The following is a 27,903-nucleotide window of genomic DNA, read 5'->3' as shown; positions in this document are numbered from 1 at the left end:
CTACATCCACAGTGAACCACACATTTGACTCTTGTCACCCTGAAAGTATTATAGATGATTTTTAACTCCTGCAAGATTCTTCCTGTATGGCTATCCTGGAGTACAGTACTTAATGTTGCTGAATGTCACTTTTTTACTATGGGTCTTGGGTTCCTAAGTCACTGGCACTTCTGAAAACTATTAGCCAGATTTATTTATAGAAATAATGAATTGCTTCTATCAAATAGAGCTTTGTCTCCAATTCAATAGAATAAGCTTAATATGGTCAAAGGTTTTGACCTTTAAACTCTAGAATATCACCAACTCTATCAGTAGCAATTAAACTATTGTATAGTTGCTATGAATATTAGGTAACAAAGAAGTTCTAGAAGGAAATAAGTTTGTAATAGACTTCAGCTTGGCTGGTGTGGTTTGGGAAAGAAATATTCTCCCATTTGCTAGATAGTAGTTTTTTATTATATAGGAAAAATTAAAACTCAGCTTGTTCAGTTAAAATTGTCTTTGCTAATCCAGATGACAGTAAATGAAACTACATTAGGGCACTATAATTGTATTTATTTTAAGGAATGAATTCCATTTTATACCCCAACCCCCAAATTCTTATATCAAAGTCCAGCCCTTCTGACTTCAACCTCTTGCCTTGCGCCCCCTTCCCCAAAGATAATCTTTGCATCACACAGGTATAATCAGAGTATTCTTGGATGTAAATTTAGGATAATTTTTCTAAGTTATATTTAAGTTAAAGAATCAAAATATGTTTTAAACAAGGAATAAAAACCCAGGTGAGTTTGACTTTCATGGTATTTGACATCCTTGTGACAGACCATCAGTTAAACAAATTAGTTAAGCCTTGAAAAACAAGAAAAGACATTTTGATTCTTTTTGCATTATTTAAAAGAAAAAGAAAAGCAAAAAGCAGGGATCCATTTTTAACTTATCAGAGCATTTTTACCTATACAGTTTAAGGCAAGTAAAATTTAGCTGAAAATATTTTTTAGTCTGGTGCATAATTCTTTGGCCTTTGGGGAACATTTTAATTCCTCTAAATTTTTGTGCAAAATATAACTGCAGTTTACTTGAAATTGAGGGAGAAGTGCAGCAGCTGCTGATGTGGCAACAGAAACCAAACATTCTTTCCTTCATCTGTCAGCATCACACATTCATGGTTTAAAGGTCAGAGTGATTTAAATAGTAAAATTAACTTGTGGAAACGTGTGCTATTTCTGAACATAGTACAGTTTTGACTGCCTTTTTTTAAATATTGTCTTATTTAATATTTTAAATAAGAAAAATATCTTTCTGGTTAGGGAGTTTCGCATACAGTAATTAGAACTATTTTCAGTGAGAATACATTATAAAATGCATTAAAATATTTTAAAATACTCTAAATTTATTTTTTGCTCTTATGCTTTGGAAAAAGCAGTAGTTATTCCCAATAGAGTTCATAAATTCTTCTAACTGGTATATATATTTCAGGACTATCATTTGCCAATGGTCCTCTTGAAATAATATTTTCTGTTATACAGAGATTTCCTATTAGTTTTAAAAAAAAGCTATGTCTGTACATAGCAGCTAAAATTTAACTTTTTCAGCAGTGATGTCTTTGGTAGTCCCCGTCGTCCCGTGAATTTATGACAACACCCCATAATTAGATTCTACACATGGAAAATTATAAATGTGTTATAATTTTTCATATACAAAATCTAACTAGTGGAAGGTGGTCATCTTAAATTCAGCCCCCTTTCCCCCACAAACTGCTGTAATGGAGAAAGTAGCGGGGACACACACACACACACAAGGGGCCACACCTCTGCCCCTTGATCCCCCCATGCCTGTCCCCCCACTCCCTGCCTCCCCCACCTCTGCTCTCCTGGCTCAACCTTCTGCTGCAGTTTGCTCCTCCAGAGCAGTTACCAGTAGCACAGCCTGAGCCCAGCTCCTGCCTCCTCCACCTCCTGTTCTCTCCTGCACACTAACCCCCTACCCCTTGCATTTGTGCTTGCTTCCCTACTCTCTCTGCTCCCCCGACACCACCCCCGCACCCCTTTTACCATCTGTTGCATCTCTGCCCTGGGCAACTCAACAGCAACACAGACCCAACACAGCTCAGCTGGGAAGAAGAGGCGGTGGCTCCTAGCTGAGCAGGGTCCAGGCTGAAGGGGGCAGGTCAGCAGGGGCTGGCGGGGCAGGCTGCAGGGTTCCTCATCCCCCCCCCCCGCGGCTCCCCCCCCCCCCCCCCCGTATCCAAATTTCTGTCTTTCATATTTTTTCTCAACAGTTGTGCTTTTCTGCATAAACAATGATTTTATATTAACTGAGTCCAGATAAGTTTTTATTCTATATTTCTGTGGGAGCTACAAAAGACTTCACTTGGAAGTCGTGTTGTGTGTGCGCAAAGTGTAGTATCTACACCAGCCATTTCCAAAAAATTTCCTTAGCTATAGTTGATATGCTAATATCAGTGGGAAACAAGTGCATGCTGATCATTGTCATTTAAACATTACTGGCATCCATACCTCTTCAGTTTGTTGTATGGTAGCATATTTGTATAGTAAAGGCCATGCAAGTGTTAAACATGAATTTGAATGTTTAAGTCAAACATATAATCTGCTTGTTCCAGTAGCGAGACTGGATAGAAGAAACTACAAAATTACCAGATGATGGGTAGTGCTGTGCAAAATGAGTCATCTCTTCACCTCCTGGGGAAAAAATTGTCCTCAACACAAATACTGTCCTCAGCACAAAGGTGCTCTTAGTCAGTGGTCTCAAATTGAATTAATAGTTGGAAAGAAATGGTCAATATCAGTCTATCGGGATACTTGCCTGTCACTTCCGCAACACCTGGTTTCCATCAGAATCTGCAACTCTTCTCAACCATTTGTTCTGAGTACCCTGTAATTCATTTTCCCTTGATGGCTTATATTCATATTAACTTTTCAACAGTAATGTCTGGGTCAGGTGCACCATCTATGGGCAAGAAAATAGTCTTGTTTACAATGATAAGTGTTGCCTATTTCTGTTAACCTCCTATATTATTTAGTTGTTGCCCTTTAGTTTGGTTCTGGACAGATCTTGCTACTTTCTTGTGCCAAATATAGCATATCTAAGGTCAGTTTGAACTTCCCTTAAACAATGGAGGGCTTTGTCCTTACTGCTTAAGACAAGGAGTGGTTTCTATTGCAGGGTAACTAATATGCATTGGCCTACTCTGCTGTAAAATGAATTTATGATTCTTGGTAGTGTACCAAGGGGCTCTTTAATTAGCGAGCGCTTGCCCGAGTGTCACGTGTATTAGCATCCCTCGTGCTGCAAAATGGTGGCAGGGCACTTTGAACTAAAGCTCATTGAACAAGCTTTACTTCAAAGTGCACTGCTGCCATTTTTCGGTGTGGGGGTGCTAATACATGTGACACCAGAGTCTGTTGGAGCGTGTTTATTTCCGTGCTCCAGCAGACTCTATTAATCGATGGATTTTCAGCATGTTGGGGCCAGCTCCCTGAACATATATAGGAGCCCATTCTGGCTAATAAGCAAGGTTCAGTCACTTGCTGTGGACAGTCCTGTTAACTGTTAGCAAAGCTCTGATATATTCAGACTAAATTGGGATTATGAGACTAAAACTGAGAATCTGAATTCAAAACATTTAATTTTACTAGTGGGCCTTTTTAGGTAAGCATCTGTTATATTTCAAGAAAAAAACCCTGAGAAATAGGAGTCTCTGTAACTGTTACCTTTTCAAATGTGGTTTATTACAATGTTTGATTTTTTTTTTTTTTGTAGGGGAAGCCCGCATATGAAAGGAACTCCACATTATAAGGAAGAACAATGTGCTCCTTCGTTAAATCTAGAGATGAAGAAAGTATTGGATTTGCAAGCATCTATCACAAGGTGTGGTAAATAATCACTTGGTCTACTGGGTTTCTCACTACTAGTTCTTGTCTAAAAACATAAAAACAGGAATTAAAGAAGAAAGGTGACAGTAGGTCTAATAAGGTGAAAATAAGTTGCTTATTAAGAGTTAGTGTATGTGAAGTGGAGTCTTATTTCTCCGAAGGCTTTGTTTTGGACTCATTTGTACTGGGTTTTATGCTTTGATAAAGCAGCATCATTAAACATTGGACATACAACTCTGATGTAGGTAGGTCTATCTCTGCTCTTGGGGTTTGCAGAAGTGTAGTTAGAATAGAACAAAAAACTCCCATTGTAGAAATGCTTCTGATTCTTCTGTGGAGAAGGTTAGTGTGCTTTTTGTTTAAATTGAGGCTTTGCCGGCAACTTAAAAGATGCCAGCATTAAATAGGCATTTGTCATGTGGAGGTCAGTATCTGCCGCCTTCCAGAATTTTTGTCTTATGGGACAGGTATTTTTTCATCCTGTTGTTATAATTTATCTTGTTTTTATTTCAAGCTGCCCTGAGCCTTCCTTGAGGAGGACAGCATGTAAATCAAATAAATAAATTTGGGGTCAGAGAAATATGTAAATGACTTTAAACATTTGCTGAAATAACCTTTTAGTTTGTACCTCCAAAATATCCTTGATGGGAGGGAAGGCTACCTGCTTAAAATGCACTGCCCTACTTTAAGATTGCAGTCAGTAACTTTAACTGGGAGAGAGTCTATGATTTACCTAGAACAGGGGTGGGCAATTATTTTGGGTGGACGGCCACTTACTGAGTTTTGGCAAGCCATCGAGGGCTGCATGACAGGCAGCCTGTGGCAGATTAATATTAATTTTCTAAATGTTTTAGGGGCCCCGCGAGCCAGATAAAATGGCTTGGGGGCCCCGGGAAGCAAAAGAGAGGGCGGGGGGGAGCCACATCTGGCCTGCAGGCCACATTTTGCCCACCATGACCTAGAAGATTCATAGATGTTAGGGTCGGAAGGGACCTCAATAGATCATCGAGTCCAACCCCCCCGAAAAGATGTTTCTCTTTGCACAGCTTACCATGCTTCTGCCTATCCCACTGGTTCTCAACCTTTTTAGACTTGAGGCACCCCTTTATAACTTTTTTTAAATTGGGTGCTGTTCAACTCACAAAACAAATGAATATATTATAGTGCTTACTATCTTGCAGAGGGGCTGGGCAGTGGGGGTGAGGGATCAGCTAAGTAGGGACAAGTCTGAGCCTGTGCTTATCTGCTTATCCCCTCAAGCCTCAAGGACACTTCAGATAATTTCTTCAGGACACATGCACTCAGCTGCTATAGGGAGAGTGGTGTTCTGGTAAAATAGTTGACCTTTTTGAGAGACTGATCTAGGCTGCCCATTTCTGAAGAGAAACAAATGCCTTTTTTTCCAGTTTACAGTCTATGCAGGAAGATCTACTTGTTGCTACTGCTGATGGACTGCTCCATCTTATTCATTGGAATGGTATGACAAATGGAAGGAAGGCCATCAACTTAAGTACAGTACCATTTTCTGTTGACCTGCAGTCTTCACGAGGTACTTCTTTCTTTATGCTGGTTAAACACTAGAGCAAATATCCCTAAACTAATTTAAAGTGATGTTTTCTTTGCTGTCACAAGTGAGGAAAGAGTTCCATTTCTTTTCTATATCCAGTATATAGGCAGTCTGGCCTTGGTACGTTACCCAAAGATGATACAGTAGTCTTGATTACCTGGAAGGTTTTGTATTAATAAAGCAATCAGAGCCTCAATTGGGTTTGCTTGTTGGTGAGACAACTCTGTGCTGTTTATTTACTAGTGCTTTGCAATTTTAAAACATTACACAGTACCATACATTTCTCTTGTTACTTTTAATATTTACATTAATTCATACTGCAGTGTTTAATTAGCCAGAATGATGGCAACATTAATTATTTCACATAAACCATGTTCTTCTTCACTTGAAAGTTTAAATACTGGCCAACAGTATGACCATGCTGACACCTTTTAATCATTGCTCATGTTTCCTCAGCAGGTTCATTTTTGGGCTTTGAAAATGTGCATATCAGAGATATGGAATACTGTGAAACACTTGATGGGTTTGCTGTTGTTTTTAATGATGGAAGAGTTGGCTTCATTACCCCAATGTCAAGTAGATTCACTGCTGAGGTATGTTTATTGTTCCTACTGCACCTTATGTTTTTTACTATGTATTAATTTCACACTTTACAACTGAGCATCTTTTCTTTCTTATATTTTCCAGTCAACTCTTTTCATTTTTAGATTAGCTCTTTACTTCTCTGACTTAAATCCTGTAGAACTGCTTCTGATGAGATAATTAGTGAAACGGATCAGACTTGTTCCTAAAAATCAATTGAACTATGTCATTTTCTTAAGGCAGGCAGAAGCATAATGGTGGCCACTGGATAGGATATTAAGGGAACTTGTAGGAATGATCACTTTTGTAGTCCATTATTCTGATGGTTTTCAGCAGCTCAGGATCTAACACTCAGGATCTTTCATGCCCTTTATTCCTGCCTTTGACTGACTTCTTGGACGTCTATACACATACTATTTGTCCCATGACGTGCCATAGATCTGCAGCTTCAGGAGCAGACTCTATTAATCAAGGCTCCTCTGTGGATGAGCTGAAGCGAACTGTGCTGCGTGCAGTTGTATAAGTGGTGAAATATATGTCAGTGCGCAGAAAATGGTGGCGATGTGCTTTTGAACTAAAGCACCTCTGATATGTTTTAGTTCAAAAGCACACTGCTGCCATTTTGTCAGCGCTGATGCGCATTTTGCTGCTTATACAGTTGTAAGTGTTGCAGCGCCAGGTGCTTGTATGGATAAAAATGCCCCTTGTTACCAACTAGAATCTCGGGATAATAGGATAGGTGGTTTCTCCTATTATAAAAATTTTAGTGCTTTTAGAAGTGCCTATCACTTTACTGTATATTTGAGTATTTCTGTTAGAATTACCTGTTCTGCAGCATCGTTTTTTTCACTTGTCACTTATCCTACATTAGCAGGCTAGTGATATGATGTTCCCTAGCATTCAGTTGTGTATAGACTTGCCCAATATTAACGCATTGATATTTCTTGTGTTAGATTTTGTTGTTTTAATTAGTAAGGGTAAAACTTTTTTACAGTTTTTTCCTGGGTTTTATAATGAATAAAGATCTGCCTTCAGATCTGTCTCAATATGACCCTTTGCTTCGAAACTCTGTTTCCACTAGAGGAGGGCAACATATTTTGATATTACTCAGCTGTAAGAGTTCTGCATTTATAAGTAGCAATTATCAGGAAAAATAAAAGTATTGTGACACCTCTATGCATAGTGTTCTTTTTTTTCTGTATTTGAAAGAAACTTCAGCACTTTAAATATATTGCAGGTTAAATTCTTTTGTGCCCATGACTGCAGACACCCATTTATAGAAAGTTCACTGATTTAAGTGATTGCTGGTCATTTCATTGAGCTCAGTGGAAGGTGCATGTATGTAAAGATTCAGATTGGGCTCCCATTGGCAAATGAACATACTGTTTTAAGTAAAATCATTTTTTTTCCTTTTTCGCAACTCTTTCCTTGCAGCAGCTCCATGGTGTATGGGCACAAGATGTAGCTGATGGAACTTGTGTGGCGGTAAATAACAAATACAGATTAATGGCGTTTGGATGTACCAAGTAAGTTCTATGTTGCTATTCTAACGGTGTGGTAGGAAAGCTTTGGGGTTTTTTAATAGAAATTAAGGTCCTTTATTTAGTGCTGCTTGGGTCAGACCATAGGTCCATCTAGCCCAGCATTCTGTGTCACACAGTGGCAGAGAGTAGGTGCTGAAAGGGAGAGTGAATGACTAGAGTTTTTTACACTGTTCCCCACTCATTTGTAGCCTCAAACATTTAAGGTCTAGGAAGTTTTAATTCAGAGGCTGTATCCCTAACTCCCATGCTCAATAGCTACTGATACCCTTTCCTCCAAGAATTTGTGCAGTCCCTTTCTGAATCTGGCTAAACTGTCAACTTCCACAACATCTTCTGGCAATGAGTTGCATACTTTAATTATATGCCATGTGAAAAATAACTTCCTTTTTTCAGTTTTTAACTTACTGCCTACCAGTTTCATATTGTAATCCCCTAGATCTTGAACTGAGAGAGACGATAAATAATAAATCCCTATTTACTTTTTCTTCTCTGTTTAGTATTTTGCAAACCCTTTATCATGTCCCTCCTCAAGTGTCTATTTTTCAAAACTGAATAGGCCTAGCCTCTTTAGTCTCTCCTCGCACGGAAACCTCTCCATACCACTAATCATTCTTGTTGCCTTTCTCCGCACCTTCTCTAGTTCTTCTAGATCCTTTTTGAAGTGTGGGTACCAGAACTGGGCATAGTATTGAAATAAATGTTTTAAAAAAACAAAGAAACAAATTTGTAGGCTTCCGGGATATGCCATGGACACCATTACAAATTAAGTTCAACCTCAGCATGTTCATTGTAATGGACCATGTGGGAAGTATTATCGGTACAGCATGTTTTTCTTGAACATTAATATAGCAAATGACATAAATTAAAGTTAGGCTGTTTTGGTCACCAGGACGTTCTCTTTGTTCCCTCTCTGCTCAGAAATTGGTATGTTAAATCCTTTACAATGTTCCTTACACTCTAGGGTTTACCCATTTCATCAGAGCTGTCCTGGCATTTCTTGAGTGATGTGGCATGTGTACGTTAATGGGACACAGCAGCTATTGCTTTCTCTGCTTATCTTAAGAGTAAACACACTTAGAAGTAAAGATTTTCCGTGTAAAATAGCGCCCCTTCTCTGGGATAAGTAGCATTTTTCCTTCTTTGAATTTCCTCTCTTGCTGCTTGCCCTTTGCTGTTATAATTAAATAACAATTTTATATAGAGAGAAATTGTTAAACATTTTTTTAAATCATAAGGTAGTAGCATTGCATTTTTATTAGTGCAAATGAAACCACACAAATTAAGGTTATACAGAAGTTCTTAGATTGAAACCTTGAGGATCTTGCTGCTAAGGCTCTAAACAGTATTTCCAGTTTTCTGTGTATTGGATAGAAGACAGTCTTTGGAGTAAATGATAGGGACTTTTAACCACGCTAGTGGACAATAATTAATTCCTGTAACTTTTCCCCCCACAGAGTTTTTCCAGGTAGGGAAAAAAGTACAAGGTTCCTAATGACTAAAATATCAGCTCTTGCTAAATCTTGAAAACTCTTATTCCTCCTGAAGGGCATGTTCTGCTTCATGCTGTATATTATATATCACGCTCTGCTTTAAATATTTGGGCTTTAAACAAATTTATTTTCTGTTGTGTTATTTTAAAGAGCTTTCTTCTATATGCATGTGTATTATATATTATGCATTATTATAATGTGTATATATTCTCCCAGTAAATACAGAAGTATTTGAGAAGCATACTGCTGTCATGGGGAAGAGAGAGACTAATTCCCAGTTGGTAACTCCTTCCATTTCATTTCCAGTCTGAAATCCATAAATAAGACTGGAGGAAACTTCCCAATGTCCAAGTAGGATTGGTTTGGGAAAAATATGCCTTATTAAAATGAATAATGTTGATACATGACTAAAGATGGAAACACTAAGAGCCACTGACAGATTTCTCTGTTTTGTAGAGCATAGGTTCAGAAGAAAGATGTTGGCAGTTTCCTAGGTGATTGGATACCTTTTATTGTTGAAATGCTGAAGATAAACATGCTTTTTGCTCTGCTAATTTCTTATCTCTCCCCATTTTCCTCTTTCTCCTTTTCCAAGTCAGTCTTCTTATGTGGTTATTGTGTCACACCTTTACCATTGCTGTTTTTAGAACAGATTACAGAAATTGGGCTGTCTGAATATGTGTTCAATTATAATATTTTGGGCATTCATTTTAAATTGCTGTAATTTTTTTCTATTCATTTTTATGGGATTTTGAGTGAGCGTTTCTTTAAAGTGCTTTTTTGTTTAATAAAGCAATCTTCATATTAATTGGGGTGGTTCAAAATGAACATCTTCACTGTGGTAAATAGTGCATCAAATGAAAATGGCTCTCTGGTGATTTTTCTGAATTCGGAATCTGTGTAAACATTTGGATCATACCTTTGTTGTTAGTGAGGTAAACAGTATTTATTTCATTAGTGCTTTCATAAGCTGGTTTTGTTGGGTTCTATACCACATTTCTTGGAAAATTCTTTTTTATAAACAGATTTCACAAGCTTGTTTTAGAAGTTAGCTGACAACATGTTGGTCTCCAGGGTGCTCTAGGATTACTGCCTGAACCCTCTACTAGTTTGTTTTCTATGCCTTTTAAGAAGTTAGGTTTTAAAATAGGTAAGTTTTCTGTATGGTTTAATATCCTAACTACTTTCTCTTTTGTAGCATAGTTTCTCAACCTGTGGTACACTTACCCCTGGGAGTACGCAAGACACAGGCAGGGGGTATGCTGATACCCCAACACTCTCTCTTGCCTTCTTTTCCCCCCTCTCTCTCTGTCTCTCCCCCTCCCCCCTTCCTTCTCTCAAAACTATGGCAAAATTTGGTATGCCACGCACTGTGTGGTACTTTAAATTCCCCAGTAATAATTTGGCATGCCACACTGCGCGGCACTGGGTTCAGCCCTCTTAGCTTTGGCCAACATCACCTCTAGCCCAGGTATGTACTCAAGTTGTGCACCCCTGTTGTAAAAGGTGGCAACCCTACCCACAGTAGACCAGACATCTGTCATATCACGGCCTTATATACACAGCCCTTCTTCTAACATATGGCACACGTTAGTCTGTAAATATAAATTCCCCTGGAAAATTGAGTGTTGGGGTACTTCTGAAAATGTTAATAAGTTAGGGGGTACTTGCTACTTAAAAGGTTGAGAAACACTGTTTTGTAGGAATTAACCTATCAAAAACACAACCTTTAGGCTATCTATCTTTAAATGTACTTTTAAATAAATAGTTTCATACAAACTATGAATTAGACACTCTTGTGAATGGAAGACCTTTATTAAACAATTGGGTAGATTGTATGAGTTGATTAGATGTCTAAAAGGACTGTCATCTCTTCCAGTGGCTCTGTGCAGGTTTATACAATAGACAACACCACAGGAGCCATGCAGTTTTCTCATAAGTTGGAGTTGACACCAAAACAATATCCTGGTGAGTTTTTTTTGTTGTGCTAATTTTGATTTCAGTTCTGTTATGAAGTTCAAACAGATTTTATTGAAAATTAAATTGTTGCAAGAAAAATTAAAGCATCGATGTACTGCTTTAGTAATTTTATGCAAAGTGATTTCCTAACAGCATTTAAAAATGAAACTGTTGTTATTGGTGATAACTTAAATTATTCTGCTCATAGATTTTTTTTAATGCATTTTGTAGTTTCAGGTGTAAAATAATATTTTCTGTACTATCCAATGCTAATAAACATTCATTTTTGGTGATAGTAAGTGGTGTTCTTAATACAGGGTTTTACTTCAGCCTTTTTGAATTGATCAACTGTTTACTTTTAAATTGCCAGTTTGAGAATATACTTGAAGTTTCATTTTGCAAATGAGTTTTTCATTCATTATATAGGACTTTAAAGGGAGTGCTAGTTTGGTATTTTTCCTTTTTTTAAATAGCATTTTGCACATAAAACCTCTTAATACTTAAATTCTTCTATTGGCCAACTAAGAAATAACATTAGAATTGTAGAGGAGAACTGTGTTCTGTTGTTAGAGCTGCCTTAACTCCTCCCTTTAGATTTTCTTTACAACAATAAAGTGCATTAATTATGGTGTACAATTTTTAAAGAATACCAAACTCTAGACATAGTTTGATTATTGTATTTGGATGCAGTTTTGGAATATAGGAGTTAATATCCTCGCTGTATTCTTATCTTTCCTCTCTCTTGTTATGCATGCAGAACCAAATACTTTTTCTGTATTGCTTTCTGAGAAAATGTATATGTTCAAATGATAGGAATTTGTTCAGTGAGCCCAAAACAGCTAGCACAGTTTCTGTATTTTTATAGAAAAATCTTATAAGGTCCCACAAATCTCAGCAAAAATGAGCCAGGAGTCTAACACATCTCAGCTGACTCCTTTGCAATGTTACTTACTTAAGCATCAATAGACAATGGAATTTACCTTGCAGTAGTTACAAGTATTATAGTGACCTGGGGGTGAGAGAGACGAAGTAAAATGTGCCCTTCAGCATCAGACATGCATATTTGTACCTAGTACAAATGTTTCAAGAGCAAGTCATTCATGTGAAAAAATGAATTTTGTAATGCTGCCAAGGTCAGGGAAAACCAGAGAGGGTTTGCTGAGTAAGCATGGATTGCATAAGATGGAGGCCTCAAGGCATCTGTAAACTACTTTTTCAAAGATCATCTTAGGAGAATTGTAGAGAATTCTAGGCTTTATTCTTAGACAGTCCTGTTCCCTTACTTTTTAATTTTTTTTCCATAATGCTAAGAGGATTTCCTATAATGAGCACACCTTCTCAAGAACCTGTGAATCTTTCATATCTGATATTTCTTGAGATTTATAAAGCAGCAAAGAATATAACTTGACAAATAAAACTAACAAACTTTAAGACAAACATGGCATTTTTTGTATACCCTGGTAAAAGCAGTAGAAAAGTTTTGTTTATATGATATTTTTATCTGTTTCTTAACAGATATTTGGAACAAAACAGGACCTGTTAAATTGATTAGGTGGTCTCCTGACAGCTGTGTTGTTATGGTTACCTGGGAATGTGGAGGCCTGTCCTTATGGAGTGTTTTTGGTGCCCAACTTATCTGTACTCTGGGGGGAGATTTTGCGTGAGTATGCTTCATTAATGTGAGAATGCACATAAGTCCTTTTTTGTTCCCACTGCATCATTTTGTATTTGATTTCTTAGCCCTTAGGCAATACTTCGTTATGTACAGCCATTCCTTTTCTTCTGTGAAAGTTGCTGCTCTCCTAGGAGAAACAATGAGTATACAGATGTTTAAAACTTTTCTCCCAGAGCAAAAATGGCAGGGAGACGGGGCCTGTGATGCAGTTTGACTGAGACAATCAAGGCTGTTCTGTGCTCTGATGCCATCTGTCGCCAGGCAGACTGAAGGAGGCTGCAGAGCATTCTGAGATGTGTGCACAAGGGCTCCCGGGCTGTGCAGAATTGGCACTGCAAGCTCTTGGCTCTCCAGGGGGCCAGCATTTGAATGTCTGTCCAGGCATCTCCAGATAGGTTTATTCTCCTGATAGAAAAACTTGGCAGAATTCTCCCAGATTATTTGCACAGGTGTACATAGGCTAAAATGGCCAAATCATGCCTCCAGATATTTGTTTTCTAGCTTGTGTTTCTGTCGACAACAGAAAACAAACACAGTTGAAAAGTGAGGAATGCTTTGGAACTAGTAATATACTGCCCTCTTGATTTCTTTTGCTGGCTACAAAGACACGATAAAGGACAATAAAGACACTTAAAGCTTAAAAGGAAAAGAGTATTAAAAATTCTTCATGCTGTTTGGAAGAAGAATGCTGACATTTTAATAGCCTTCATTGCACTGAAAAACATGAGCTAAAGTGATATACTACATATAATTTACTGTGTTTTAAGCAGTAATGTGAACCAGATGGACCTTATAGTCTGAGCCATGGATGAAAAAGTAAATCATAGGACAATGCTGAAATAGGAAGAGCACCCCCCACCCCCCTGGAACTGTTTTCAAACTGAGCCTGTTGTTCCATTTTAGATATCGGTCTGATGGTACCAAAAAAGATCCTCTAAAGATCAGCTCTATGGTAAGTTTGATTGTAAACAATAACGCAGTAGGAAGTCTGGATAACTATACTTGTGTTAGAATAGATTGAGGAGGAAAGAAATAGCTGCTTCACATGTTTGAGTTCAGTAAATATGCCTTGGTTACATTTTAAAACCAAATTAGTTGTTCAGAAGAAACTCAAACTTCCAGCTTTTCTTAAACCCATTGTTGAGTTTTTGGTTTTGGTAGGCATACGTAACTGTGGATGAGTTCCTTCTCTTGGTATTGTTTTTAATATTAAGGAGTCAGACCACAATGTTCATCCTTATTTCTTGTAGTTCGGCCTAATAAAGGAGGCAGAATACTTTGACACCTGGCTGGACTCATTTGAGTCCCGTTTTTTGTTTAGGGTTCTTTTGTTGTTCTCCCGCCCTGGCGGGGGGTCGGGCTAGAAGATCTATTAGGTCCCTTCCGACCCTAAAAACTATGAAACTATGAAACTATGACACAAACTACAGAACCATAAGTCTGATTTTTTTTTTTTTTTCTCCCCTCCTTAAAGCTCTTTTCAAAACTCTTCAGCTGGTTTTATAGTCTTAGTTTCTGCTCATCTTAAAACTGGGCAACTAAAACAGATTCTGCTGAGACTGAATTTTGAATTGTTGTGGAATCCTATTACAGTATTCTTAATCAAATCCGTACATATTTATAAAATGAAGAGCAGAATTCTCCGCTGTATGTGGAATGTCTTATACTGCTTAACTGAAGAGTTGGTTTTATTTGGAAAAAAAAAAATTAAGATTCATCTTCTCTTAATTACAATATAGTAAAATATCTATCTCTATGTTGTTAGAAAAATGATATGCCCAATAAGTTTTCTGACTATCTTAAGTTAATTCCTCATTCTCGGAAACTCTGACTTTTTTTCTATTCCTGTTTATGAAATAGGGTTATAGAATTGGGAGAGAGAATATCTGTGTATCTGAGCTTATTTCCTACCAATGTAGATAATGCACTGACAGGAGTTTTATTTTAGGTTTTGTAATGATCAGTGTTGGTAGTGCACTTCTTCAAAGGGGGCAAATATAACTGGAGTCTAACAGAATGTCTATTTCAAGGAATGCCATGTCAAAAGTACTGAGAGATGTTTTTGCAGGTTAACTAAAGTGATAGAGGTGTTTATGCAGCCAATACGTTTTATTTTAATATTTTTTCACTGCTTTTAGTAAATTGTCCTCTTCTGCAAAATGCATCTTAGATTTTGAGAAGCACAAAAGTGAGAAAAAATCTTTCTTCAAGAGTACTACTTTAGCATATTCGCAGTCTTGCAGTTGTGATTTCTGGCACAAATACAGGAGAGGAAATGCCTATTGCATAGTTTTCAAAACTACTGCCTATACCATAGGTATTTGTGCACCATCCCTACAGTGAAACACCAGACATTTTTGTTGTGTTCAGTTGTTTCTTACTAGTGTTTGTGAGGAATCATCTAATCCAATCACATGCTTACTAATTGCTCTGGGGAGTGAACCTCCAGAGTATAACTAATGCAATGAGAAGGCAGAAATACCAGAAATCTCAAATATAGTGTGTGTCCAAGTGTTGACATGGACAATAAGATTTTAGGGAACAACTCCTGAAGCTCTAGTGTGCTGATTCTCAGCCAGGGTGCTGGAGTACTCAGGGGTACAACAAAATTCTCTAAAGGGCACTGCAAGGTATGAGGAGATAAGCAGATAAGTGCAGGCTTAGCCCCTGCTTCTCCATTCCCTTGCCACTGCCACCCTGCCCTTTGGCAAGGAGGTAAGGACCGTAATAAATTTAGTTAGTTTTTTAAATGGGGTGCTGCTCAATTCAGAAAAGTTCTGAAGGGACACCTTACATCTAAAAAGGTTGAGAACTGCTGTCCTAGTGTCTTCTGTACACTTGGCATAAATCTAATCAGAGATTGAGCTAAGAAGCTACAGAGGCAGAGCTTGTGAGCAAACCAGGATTAAGTATCCCAACTTTGTGAGGAGGCACTGTATCAGGGATGTCAAAGATATGACTTGAAGCCAGAATTGCCCCATGGATCTGCATTATGCATCCCCTGGTGCTGGCTGCATGGGGGCGCGGCAGTCTGGGACCACCTCCCTCCCCACATGCTACATCCAGACCTTGCTGGGGCACAAGCTGTACGCGATACTTTATCGAGCCAGTCTGGGCAGGGACATGGCAGAGGAAATGCAGGCAGGCTGCCCTTCTGGACAGGATCAACAGCCAAACATTGCACCAGGGTACTTGGCTAAATGGACTGTTAATCTAACCCGGGGTGGGTAGAATCTGGCCCACGAGCCGGATCCGGCCAGCAGTTTCTCCATTTCCCAGCAGCCCTTGCCTATGTGACTGGGGCCAGTTTCCATGCAGACCCCAGCAGCAGCCATGCTGTGATAATGTGGGGCCATGGTTTTTGTGGAGATGAGCCCCAACAGCACTGGAAGGCAGCAGCATCAGCCTCTTCCTGGTGGCGGTGCTGAGCGGGGACTGTGCTGCGGGTGGGAGTGGGGTGGGCTCAGCTTCCTCTGCCTGTGTGGGGCAGGCAGTGGCAGCAGTGCTACTGAGAGGGGTGGCTACAGGTAGCTACAGGCAATTTTGGGGTGGCTATAACCCCCCATAATGCCGCCCGTGCTGGCAGGGCACGTGGTAGGGTGCAGAGCTGCTCTGGAGCCTAGCTGGGATCTTGCAGCAGTGACAGCGCAGTCTGTAGCTGGGGCAGAGCCACGATCTGCAGCCTAACTCTGCCCCTGCTCTGGACTGTACTGGCACGGCTGCAGGATCCCAGCCGGGCTCTGGAGCAGCTCTGTGGCCTGACCTGGGCCCTTCCAGCACAGCTGGGGCCGGTCTCTATGGAAACCCCAGCCTCATGCTATTACAGCATAGCTGCTGTAGGGGTCTCCATGGAACCTAGTCCCAGCCATGCGGGCAGGGGCTGCTGGGAAATGGAGTCTGGCCACCAGCCAGATCTGCCATTTTGCCAACCCCTGGTCTAACCCATTATGACAGTTATTACACTCGGCACCAGGTTGTCACCGTCTTGAATTACAGGGCAGTACTTTATCAGTGGTATGCTGAGCTCTTTACAAGACTTGAAGGAGACTGTCCTGACCAAAGGAAAGGATTATACACTATAAGTCAAAGGCGTCCAACCTTTTTGAATGTGGGGCCGGATCATGAATTTTTTATTACCCAGTGGGCCGGCAAGCCATATTCATATTTTATCACCCTGCGGGCCGTATGTCGGACAAGCCTGAAATAAGGCAAAACTGGCATAAACCCCCACCTGTGCTCAGCTAGTTACACAAAATGATGCCCGGGACCAGCCATCCCAACAGCTGGGGCCCCCCTTCTGCCTACTACGACCACCATTTGAAGGCAGCCCCAGAAGATATTTGACAGCTGTGTTAAAATATGTGACCAAACTGATGTAGCCGGTGTTGTCATGCAGGCCAAGGGGCTGCCTATGCCACTGCTTTCCCAGGCCTTGCCTACACCAGCAACACTGCTGCCCAAAGTCTTGGCAGCACTTGGGCAGACGTGGCTGGGGTCCAGCCAACGCGTGAGAGGGGGATGGTGGAAGTGCAGGAGCGAAGCCGGTTCCCAGCCTGGCAGGGTCTCGGGCCTGGTCTGCCCAGGGCAGCTCCTGGTGGGGGAAGGCCTCAGGGGAACATGGGCCACTCCGCTCCTCTGCGCTTCCCTGTGGCGAAGGCAAATGGCCCCCGGGAGGGCGCAGGCAGCTGCTGCAGCAGGAGAGCAGCGCCTGGCCCAGCCTCGGGGAGTGACAATCCCCCCCTCCCCACCCAGGCCGCCCCTGAGCAGCGCAGGCCCACGAGCCGGCACTGCCCGAGGGGGGCTGGAGTGAGGCAGCCACTGCACTGCAGCCCCTTGCCTGCTCACCCGCACAGCCCCGTTCACCATGGTGCCTGGCTGCCCACGCGTGCAGCCCCGGTGGCCTCAGCACTGCGAGCCCAGAGCCTGGTGGAAACCGGCTCCCACCACCTCGCCCTGCAGAGGTCATGCCAGGACTCTGCCTGCCGAGGACCCCCCGGGGCTGCCCTGCTGACTGCCTGTGTCGGGCACTGTGTCCCGTTCCTGCCCCGCGGCTGCCGAGCCCAGTGGGTCCTGGGAGGTGGGAGGGATGCCTGGGGCAAGGGGCCGAGCCAGAGACAAGTAAAAGTGGGTGCTGTCCCCAGCTTGTCCCGTCAGGTGTGGCCAGGGCAGCCCCATGCCTTGCAGCCCTCAGGGCGGTGGCGGGACCCGGCTCACGTGATGTGGGAGGTCCTGCGAGCCTGGCCCTGCGGGGGTGAGTAGCTCCCCTCCCCTCTCCCACCCGCCTGTTCTGAGTGAGGGACCTCAGGCCTGAGAAAATGACTTGGCGGGCTGCATGTTGGACAAGCCTGCTATAAGTACTCTCTGATCCAGGGGTGGGCAATTATTTTGAGCGGAGGGCTGCTTAACAAGTTTGAGCTGTCTTGGGCTGCGTAGGTAGCCCCACCCCTTGACAGTTACCCTGGCCACTACATTGGGACCAGAAGTCCTGCCTCCTAACCCCTGACCTTTGCTACCAGAAGTCCCTCTCCTTGCTGCCCCCCTTCCTTCTGGGAGGAGGCATTGCCATCTTAGAACCAGAAAAAAACCAAATCATACACGAAGTCAAACACCTACTATAAAATATTTTCATTTTATTACAAAAAATATTTGTCATGACTTGTGATTGTGTGCTGTATATAGAAGGGACTGCATAATAACTCAGAAATAAAGTGTCACTCTTTTAGAGAGAGAGAGAGAGAGAGAGAGAGAGAGTGTGTGTGTGTGTGTGTGTGTGTGGTGAGGTGTGGGAGTGTGTGGTGGAGTTGTGAGAGTGTGGCTGTGTAGGGGGTCATAGGGTATGTTGGGGTGTATGTACAGTAAAAGCTTATCTCCCATCCCCTGGGAATGGGGGATGCCGGATAACAAAATATGCTGGTTAATTGAGCAGCCCCGGCTGCCGACTAAGGGCCCCGCTGGACAGGGAGATGGGCCGCTCACAGTCCCACGCAGCCTGTTATGCCCGCAGGCCGTGGGGGCTCAGCAGCACAGGCTGCTTTGCCCCGGGCTGTTGGGGCTCAGAGAAATGGGAAGTGCCACAGTGGGCACTTCCGGTTTCACTTTTCCTTACAAGCCGGCTTTATGGTTAACAGAGCGTGCTGGCTTGTAAGGTGCCGGTTACCAGAGAGTTTACTGTAATGCTGATGGGGTTGTGGGGGCAGGGTGTGGGTGTGAGGAAGGGTGGGTGGTGTAGGAACCCCCCACAGACTTCCCCCGTGGCGTGCAGCCCCTGTTGCCTGGCAGCAGCAGCAGGCAGAGAGGTCAGGGGGCTCATGCCCAGTGCAGACGCAGCTCTGGCCAGTGGTGCACAGAGGGAGGGAGTGGAGCCTGCTGCATCGCTGGGGCCCTGCTGTGCGCCTGCAGCTCCAGCACTTGCAGCAGGGGAAGCTCTGCACTGGAGCCTGCTGCTTTCCCCCACTCCCTGCTACATGGTTCCCCGGACTATGCCAAGAGTGGAGGGAGCCCTGCCCTCTGCTTATCCGTGGAGTCCAGTATGGGGCTTTCCTGCTGCGAGTGCGCATCTGCAGGTGTGTGGCATGCGCGGCATGGAGCCCCTGTGATGGAAGTGCCCTGACCTCCCTGCCTGCTGCTGCTGCCAGCAGCTGGGCTGCATGCCATGGGAAGAGTGTGTGGGGGATTCTTTCCCTGCCCCCCCTGCCCAGCTAAGCTCTGCACTCCTGTTGCCCCTCTGGGTGCAGGCTCCATGCTGCGCTTCTACTTCCACCCAGCTGCAGCTTCCTCCCCAAGCCACACCGCTTCCCTACCTGCTGCCCCCAGCGAGCAGGTTCTGGCTGCAGCAGGAGCCCTGCCTGGAAGCTGCTGGCTGGGCAGAGGGTGGGAGCAAGGCCCAATAGGTATGTTGGGAGGTTGTACATGTGGGCACCTCACTCCCATCCACATGGGTGAAAGGGCTCAGCGGGGTGCAGTTTGTTGGGGGGTGCTACAAGCCGCATGAAAGTGCCTGGCAGGCCAAATCCATCCTGTGGGCCATATTTTGCCCACCCCTGCTCTAATCTATTTTTTCTCATCCAAACACATGATGCACAGATTGCATTAGACCTAGGGCTCTGAAGTCTGATGAGCTAGCTGAATAAATTGGAATTTATATGCATTTCCTTGTTTTTTCCAACTGTTTGTCACCTGAGCACCTAAATTGACACCTGTTCAAAAAGTAACAGCAGCACTATGCATCTCTGCCTTTGAAGGGAAAAATGGACAAGGATCTGTACGCTTACCTAAGACAAGCGAGCTGAAGGCGTCTTAAAGAAGGAAATAATCAGTGGCAGGAGGAAGGATGTCTGAGGCAGTGGGGAGCCTCTTTCCCAGCATATTGCAGGCTGAAACACTGTAGACTTACTGAAAACGTGTCTGATGTAAACAGCATTTGTCATGCACCACACTCCTGTTTGTACTCCAGTGAGCTCTTTGCAGTCTCCTAGAAATCAGCTGGGAGCTGTTTTACAAACTGAAGTACCTATGCGTTATTTTGGCTACATTGAGCTGCATCATATTGTTAATGTCATGCAGTGCTGCAAATGATTTTTTTTAATATAAATTAGCTTTGGCTGGCTGTATCCCATTGATTCAGCAGTGGTTTGGGTCTGTAATGCACCTGTAGACTAAATGGCTGGTTGACTTCATCTCTCACTATTGGTGTGTACCACCTTTTAGCCTCCTAAGATACATTTGGCAAGGGATATGTCTGTTTCTACAGAAGTGTCCAGTAAACTCTTTTCCTCCAGTCAGTGCTGCCAATGTGTAGTATCTTTAAATATATTCACAAAGTGGTATTGCTTAGACTGCCTTGTAGTGACAAACACATTAGTTGTTAAGGAATCTATTTTCAAGTACAAGATGGTCAAAACAGCACCACATTCAGAAGTTGGTATTAGTGATGCTTCTTTGACTTTCTTTCATAGTTTGTTTCTTAGTTGCTTGCACTTCTGTTGAGTGATGCAGTATCTATGTAAATCTGTACTCTTAAAGAAAGTATTTTTCAGCTTTTGATGATACTTGATCTGTTGAAAATGGCTTCCAAAAAAAAAAAAAAAGTATATGCCAAAATGGGTAATTAATATTTTAGGAGATTTAAGTTTAACAAATGACTCTTTTATTCACTTCCTTTTAAAGGTATAGGTTATGGATTCTGTAGCCTCTTTCTCCAAATACTGTTTTCTAGCTTTTGTGTAAGAGAGAACTTCAGTGGCCAGTTTAAGTTCCTTGTATCTTCACTGCCAACTATATGGCTTCTGCTGGAGTTGCTGATTTCAGAAGAGCAAAATATAGCATTTCTCTGTTAGTCTTGTGACCAGATCAGAGCAGTGATCTTTTGCAAAATGTTCTTACATCACTTGTTCTCTGAAGGTCTAAATTGATGGGGATTATTTTTCCTTGTTTTGCATGTGTTCAGACCTGGGGTTCAGAAGGATATCACCTGTGGGTGATCGATGGCAGTTGTTCTCAGAATGTGGGATGCGAGACTGATGCAAAGAGTAAAGCTTGTCAGTCTGGTATTCTGCAATTTCAGTTCATCAAGAGTGCACTTACTGTTAACCCTTGCATGGTAAGTGTTCATAGATAATTTCTGTTTTAGAGACTGTCTCCAGATTTCATCTATTTTTCTGTTAGACTTTCAGGTTTTAAATCTGTTTCCCAACAGCTAAATTGGCCTTTTTACTACTTTTGTCTTAAACATGCTTCTCTAATAACACAAATGAAAGGAAGTGTGTGCATTTACAGGTCAGATGTTTTGAAAACAAGATCACCCTCTATTTGCATCATGTTTGTATCGCTGATGTCAAAGATGGAAAAATATTCTTAATTATATAAGGTAGGACTGTGTTAAATGAAGCATGGTATTTATTTTCTGCATAGTAACTGGGAGTCTTTTTTATGTAGAGTAACCAGGAGCAGGTCCTTCTTCAAGGAGAAGATCGCTTGTATTTGAACTGTGGGGATGCAACGCAGGCCCAGAATCCCAGAAATACTTCAGCACACTCAGACCATAAATGCATCAGGGAAAGGGCCACATTTGCAGATGGAATTTTAGTGTCTCAGGGTTTAAGCACTTTATTAGGACACAGACATTGGCATGTTGTACAGGTAATTCTCTCTTCATTACTCACATGGCATGTTCATAATTATTTAACATTAAGTGAACCTCGTGGCATCTTTTTTTTTCTTTTTCTTATCCATCTGCAAATACTGTATTTGTTCCATATAGTGTGATGTTTTCCCTCCTTCATCTCTTTTTCTTGTGTGTTCCCACACAATATCTTTTCTTAACCAAGGCAAAAAAAAATTGGCCATCCTTGTCTTCCAGCTGTGTATTTGCATCCTAGCCAATAAAGGGATTAAAAAAAACAAAATTCTGACCTCATAAGGAAAAAAGGCTATTTCCCCTCTCCCTTCCCTCCCCCAATGTATAATTTCTCTCCCAGTTTGAAGGGTGGGGAACTGTTAAGATACAAGAAATACTTCTTTATAGAACACGTACTAGATTCTTGTCCAGGGGTGATGCATAGGGGGTGCACGTGCACCCCCTGAGAGCGCTGGTGCACCCCCTGATAGGCTGTGCTAGCCACTTGGGTAATGGGGGGGGTGGGGCAGGTGGGAGTTCCAGTGCCCCTCCTGCAAGTGCCGGCCGATCACTGCAGCCACTTCTGGGAGACGATCGCCTGCGGGGGACCCCTCCGCCTGGTTTTCAGGATTGCCCACGGGGTACCCTTCCCCCGGGGTCCCCCCCCCCCCCTCTAGTTGGTGGGACTGGTCGAAGGGTGGGCATATGCCCCCACAAAGGCAGCACCAGTCACCCATGTTCTTGTCTATACAAACTTTTTTTTAAACACTTTTAGCTCTTTCACGTTGCTTCAGACTTCTGGTAATATATACTTAAAGTAGATAAAGAATTCAAACAAACCACTTCCCTTTAAAGTACTGCAGCTTGCAAGAAGAGCCTTTTTTCTAAAGGATTAAAGTCCAGAGTGCTCAGTCCACCTTCCCATCAGTTCAAGGAACAGTTTAGGTAACATTGAATCCATAATTTTTCATAGTCTCATGCTTCTGTCTATAGAGTACAGTTTTCATCAGAAGTGGGAATGACACTTCAGTGGAATTGTTTTCAGGGTTTAAATCCTTGAATGAGTGTTGTTGTCTGCATTGAGCACTGGCATCTGTATCAGGGTTCAACGCTTTCAAACTTTGATCCATACTGCTAACAGTTTTTCCATCCTTTGAAACTGAGCATTTTTTTTTCAATTTCTCTCCCCTACAGTTTCTTCTTAATGGCTATACTGCTTGTAAGAAATAGGCTTTCATTCATGAAAAGGGTTTAAATGTTCTTGTGTGTACCTAAACCAAAGAGATTCTTCTGTTACCTAAACCTTTCCAGAGTTCGAAAATTACAGGACAGGACTGAGTTCTGCAAAATAGTTCTCGTTAGCTTTTTTCCTTCTCATAAAGAGCTATTAGATCATCTTATGGACAGTTAGTGTACAGTTTTAATGAGTAAAGTCTATCTAAACAGCAGCTAAGTGTCTAACATTTTGATCTTGATAGAAGAGTTTGTGTTCCTTAGTTGCATTGAGCATTTTAGCTTTAGCTACTTTTACCTGTGTCTTCCCACCTATTTAGGTGTGGGGAGGGGTTGGTTCTGTGGTAGCCCCTTGCAAAAACAGGTTGTTTTCATATGAAAAGAATTTAGAAGTTAAAGGCCAACTCTCCAGTTCCTAAGTCACCTATCTGCTGTATTATAAGTATCGTTCCGATTTGGCCTGAAATTATGGGTAGTGTCCTTATGAATAAAAAATGGGAATGAAGAATCTTGTATTTATCATCCCTCTTCCTTTGCCAAATTGCTGACTTTTTAATAAAAAAGAAACCTACTAATTATTCCTTTCTGAATATTAATTTGTCTGGAGTATAAGTTGACAGTGGATTGAAAGAGCTAGATAATTAACCAAGAGATGCATTTGGCCATTAAGGCCATAGATCAGACTAGGACAGCAAGATGCTAACTTTCCCTTTAGCTATACTTCTAGATGAGCTTCCTGGCACTAGGCTGCTGCAATTTGTATTCCTGCCAGTAGAATTTTACCATGTTCATTTTAAGTTAGCTCAGACATAATACTGCAAAATAAGAGTCACTGAATATAGTGAAAAACAGCTGTTTTGACAAGTGTCAAAATGCAGCCTACAGTTGCTACTCTCCCCACTGCTTCTGTGGCAGCAGCCGGAGTCTTCAAGGCAGGGCAGCATGGCTGGAGGAGGCCTGGTAAGCTTTTTGTCCCAACAGTAGGGGAGAATGTTTGTACTGGTAGTGCTTGCATGCTGTGGGGGTCCCAGGAGCCCAAAAGGTGCAAGGCCCCTGTAGCATATGGTCCCTATGGTGTGCAGCCCAGGGCCCTTGTGAAGCCCCAGCTACTTTGAAGTTGGACAGCCCTGGTTTTAAAAAAGGGAAATCAGAAAACAAAAAATATTTTTGAAGAAAAAAGGAGAGCTTTCTGTTTATTTTTTTTATCCCAGACTTGGAATGTTAAAGCTTAAATATTATGAATAAAATGCTATTTCCAGCAAGTTGTCCTGCTTTAATTTGCTGTAATTTACTTCAAATTATAGTAAAATGTGTTCAGTCAAAGGAAACCATAATATTTATGTGATCCTAAAGTGAATTGATAAAAGAGGAATGAGGTAGTGAAAAGGACAAACGACTGAGTGTAAGTCAGAATATTATAGAAGAAATTTGGAAGAAAAAATAGATGTCGACATTTGTGTAAGACACTATGCTATCACTTCAACCTACTTTTGATATAATTTTCTATAACATTTTTTTTAGATTCACAGTACATACCTAGAGAGTAACTGGCCTATAAGGGTGAGTTATTTTAAAAATATATTGTTTGATGAAAAATATAAATATTTTGTTTTTAATAATTGCCGAACCATGTAATAAGGTACCCTCTATCAGAAGTGCCATTGTACTGGTCACTGATATTTATTTCTAAAAGAAAAATACATTTAAAAAGATGGTAGAGAATATTACTCAGACACTTTGTAAATTTGAACTTGAATACTGTGATTTTGCTTATAATCTGCTTGGACAGAAGTTCACTTTTTTAGTATTTGAGCAAGTCTTCTAATTTCTTTTCTCTGCAAAGTTTTCAGCCATTGACAAGCTGGGACAGAATGTAGCTGTTGTTGGCAAATTTGGTTTTGCACATTATTCTTTACTCACCAAAAAATGGAAATTGTTTGGAAACATTACCCAGGTGAGTGCTATCTAAATGTGTGCAGGCTTATGAAAAAGATACTTTGAACATTTATGGACTGGTTTTGTTTATTTGTGTGGTTAAGCAAGTTGTATTTTCAAAGGAACCTCTGTACTAAGGAAGCTGGTCTTCTATATATAAAATGCACGAATAATACTATAAGTTGAAATATCTTTGACAATATGATAATGAATTGTGGCTACAAGTCCCAAATCCTAGTGTCTCAAGGCAGACTCCTACGTGCATATGGAAGTTACATATGCTTAACGGCGTCTGAATAAGGTGCCCTCTATCAGAATAAGGAAGTTACATATGCTTAACAACGTCTGAACATCTTAAACAACAGGTCTTCTGTAAGAGTGTGTGACCTAACTTTAGGTGACCTAACTCAAAATAGCTAATTGTGGCTTACTGTGGGAACATAAGTGCTTAAAAAGACTTGAAGGGTACCAGTAAACTGATGAACTGGAAGAAGTTCGCTTTGTTGCGTAGTTTTTATTGATTGTGTATATGCTTCTGAAAACTCTGCAGGCCATATTCGTAAGAAGTGAATTACTGCTAGATATTTCATAGACCTACATAAGATTGATAGACCATCATAAACAGCAAAGCTTTATATGCAGCTTACAGAAATTTTTGAGAATGTACCTATTATCTATTTCTATATCTCTATATATTTATATATATTGTGTGTGCATGTGTTTATTCTTGTATTTTTCTATGTATATTTTAAGTGATTTTTGAAAACTTTGTAAGAAACATATGCTGGCTGACTTGTTCTTTTTCACTTTATTCTAAGGAGCAAAATATGGTTGTGACAGGTGGCTTAGCCTGGTGGAATGATTTCATTGTTCTTGCGTGCTATAATTTAAATGACCGTCAAGAAGAGGTAAGACAGTGGTTTCTTGAAAGTTAATATCTTGTTTTAAACAGCAGGCATGTTCAACACTAATACAAAGAAAAAGACAACAAACTTGGATCTGCAGGAACCAACCTATGTGGGTTCCTTTTGTTCAGTGCTTTTTTGGAAGCATTTTGACACAGCTAGTTTTGGTCCTTTTGGAAAAGTTCTTCATTTACAGTAGAACTCTTGTCTTGTTAAGACAGGTTAACATGTTTATCATCCTTGGGAAAATGACAGTTTTAAATGCTAACAAAGGTGTGTGTGTCTGTTGCTATATAGGTATTGTCATGGCTCATAGATTCATAGATGTTAGGGTCGGAAGGGACCTCAATAGATCATTGAGTCCAACCCCCTGCATAAGCAGGGAAGTGTGCTGGGTCTAGATGATACCGTATCGAAGTCCACTAGGACTCCAAGATCCCTTTCCACTTCCGTGCCACCCAGCAGGTCATTCCCTAGGCTGTAGGTGTGCTGGACATTTTTCCTCCCTAGGTGCAGCACTTTGCATTTCTCCTTGTTGAACTGCATTCTGTTGTTTTCTGCCCACTTGTCCAACCTGTCCAGATCTGCTTGCAGCTGTTCCCTGCCCTCCGGCATGTCCACATCTCCCCATAGCTTTGTCATCTGCAAACTTGGACAGAGTACATTTCACTCCCTCGTCCAAGTCACTGATGAAGACATTAAAGAGTATCGGTCCAAGGACCGAACCCTGTGGGACCCCACTTCCCACACCCTTCCAGGTCGAAACCGACCCATCCACCACGACTCTCTGGGTGCGGCCCTCCAGCCATTGATATAGAAATTATTGTATGAGATTCTTTGGCAGGTGATCAGAATAGAAAATCCTAGAAAGGAACATTAATCTTTCTCTACATTCCTCCTTGTAGGTAGGAAGTAGGGCTCTTCTAAATATTTTATCATTAATTTTGTTTTAGAAATGATTTGAGATCAAGGGACTGGAATTCTCCCATTATGAACACAAACCCTGAAAATCATTCATGTAAGAGTATGTGGTATTGTATGGGTATGGTTACATGGCATGCCCTTAGAATATGTATCCACTGCAGTGGTAGTATATCCTATCCTGGAGACCCCAAAGCATGCTCCTATTTGTGTGCTCCACATCTGGAAATGCACTGGAGAGGACACTTCTGGGCATTCAGCTGCTGTCATATGTAAAACACCAGTCTTCAATGTGTTTCAGAGCAGTCTGGAACATGTAATTAGGGGTGGACAGCCTGGGAGAGTCCATGCTGAGATAAGCTTGTTGCTATGGTTAGCTATACACTCAATAGTCACTGTAATTCATTCTTCACTCAGACAGGTTATTCCATTTAGAATAGATCGCAGCCTCTTACAAGGGGGGTTATTGCTCAATTTTAGATTCTTAGATCTGTGTAAAATAGTACTGTTTCATCTGTGGAAGTGTAAAGATGTTTCTTCTTGCAAATAGTGACATGGCTGAGCTTCTGAATGCAGACAGATACCTCTCCCACAGTGCCTTCAACTTTTACTAGTAGTGGGGGGCTGTTTTCTCATTAACAACTATTGCAGATATTTTACCAAAATGCTCTCTTGGGTATAACAACTGATCTGTGTGGACAACTTTTAGCATTTCTTTGATTCACGGGAATTGTTGTTTCCTTTGGTTCTGTCGCAATGCAATGTTATTGCTTTGGACAGAGAGAGAGAGAGAGAGATTTAAATTATTTGCTGTATAATGTTCAATGCCCAGTGCTAAGGAAGCAAGGCTATCTTGACTTATTTCCTATTAAATGTTTTGGCAGCATGATGTACATGTACTGTGTACTTCATCCTCTCAGGTACAGTGGAAAGACAAGGCATGTTAAGGAGGTGTCAGAGCTGTTCCACTATGATATAACTTAAAGTACTGGGGGTTGGTGGAGGGAGTTTTAACTGGCACCCCTACATAACATTCCCCTAACTTTTCTCTGCTACCTTTCTCCTGATACACAACTTCTTTCCC

The 27,903-nt window shown here is 41.4% G+C and overlaps 1 protein-coding gene across 7 annotated transcripts in view; it reads left to right on the top strand.

Moving 5' to 3' along the window:
* RIC1 (RIC1 homolog, RAB6A GEF complex partner 1) overlaps positions 1 to 27,903 on the top strand; it is an 84,564-nt gene that overhangs the window by 24,774 nt on the left and 31,887 nt on the right. For 2 of the 7 annotated variants that reach the window (XM_014517284.2, XM_006018375.3), the window contains exons 4-15: positions 3,781 to 3,888; positions 5,300 to 5,442; positions 5,917 to 6,053; positions 7,477 to 7,568; positions 10,956 to 11,044; positions 12,551 to 12,695; positions 13,614 to 13,662; positions 21,157 to 21,309; positions 21,645 to 21,848; positions 24,580 to 24,618; positions 24,902 to 25,012; positions 25,812 to 25,901. In XM_014517284.2, coding sequence (XP_014372770.1) covers positions 3,781 to 3,888; positions 5,300 to 5,442; positions 5,917 to 6,053; positions 7,477 to 7,568; positions 10,956 to 11,044; positions 12,551 to 12,695; positions 13,614 to 13,662; positions 21,157 to 21,309; positions 21,645 to 21,848; positions 24,580 to 24,618; positions 24,902 to 25,012; positions 25,812 to 25,901 — 1,360 coding nt within the window. Of the gene's footprint in view, positions 1 to 3,780; positions 3,889 to 5,299; positions 5,443 to 5,916; positions 6,054 to 7,476; positions 7,569 to 10,104; positions 10,227 to 10,955; positions 11,045 to 12,550; positions 12,696 to 13,613; positions 13,663 to 21,156; positions 21,310 to 21,644; positions 21,849 to 24,579; positions 24,619 to 24,901; positions 25,013 to 25,811; positions 25,902 to 27,903 lie in introns of those variants that run through there. The other 5 variants (XM_025197550.1, XM_025197551.1, XM_025197553.1 and 2 more) reach the window with 5 other exon arrangements.

Source organism: Alligator sinensis, unplaced genomic scaffold (assembly GCF_000455745.1).
Source record: "Alligator sinensis unplaced genomic scaffold, ASM45574v1 scaffold392_1, whole genome shotgun sequence".
Taxonomy (NCBI): Eukaryota; Metazoa; Chordata; order Crocodylia; family Alligatoridae; genus Alligator; species Alligator sinensis.
The sequence above is the reverse complement of the archived record's forward strand: the minus strand, read 5'-3'. Positions and strand labels throughout refer to the sequence as shown.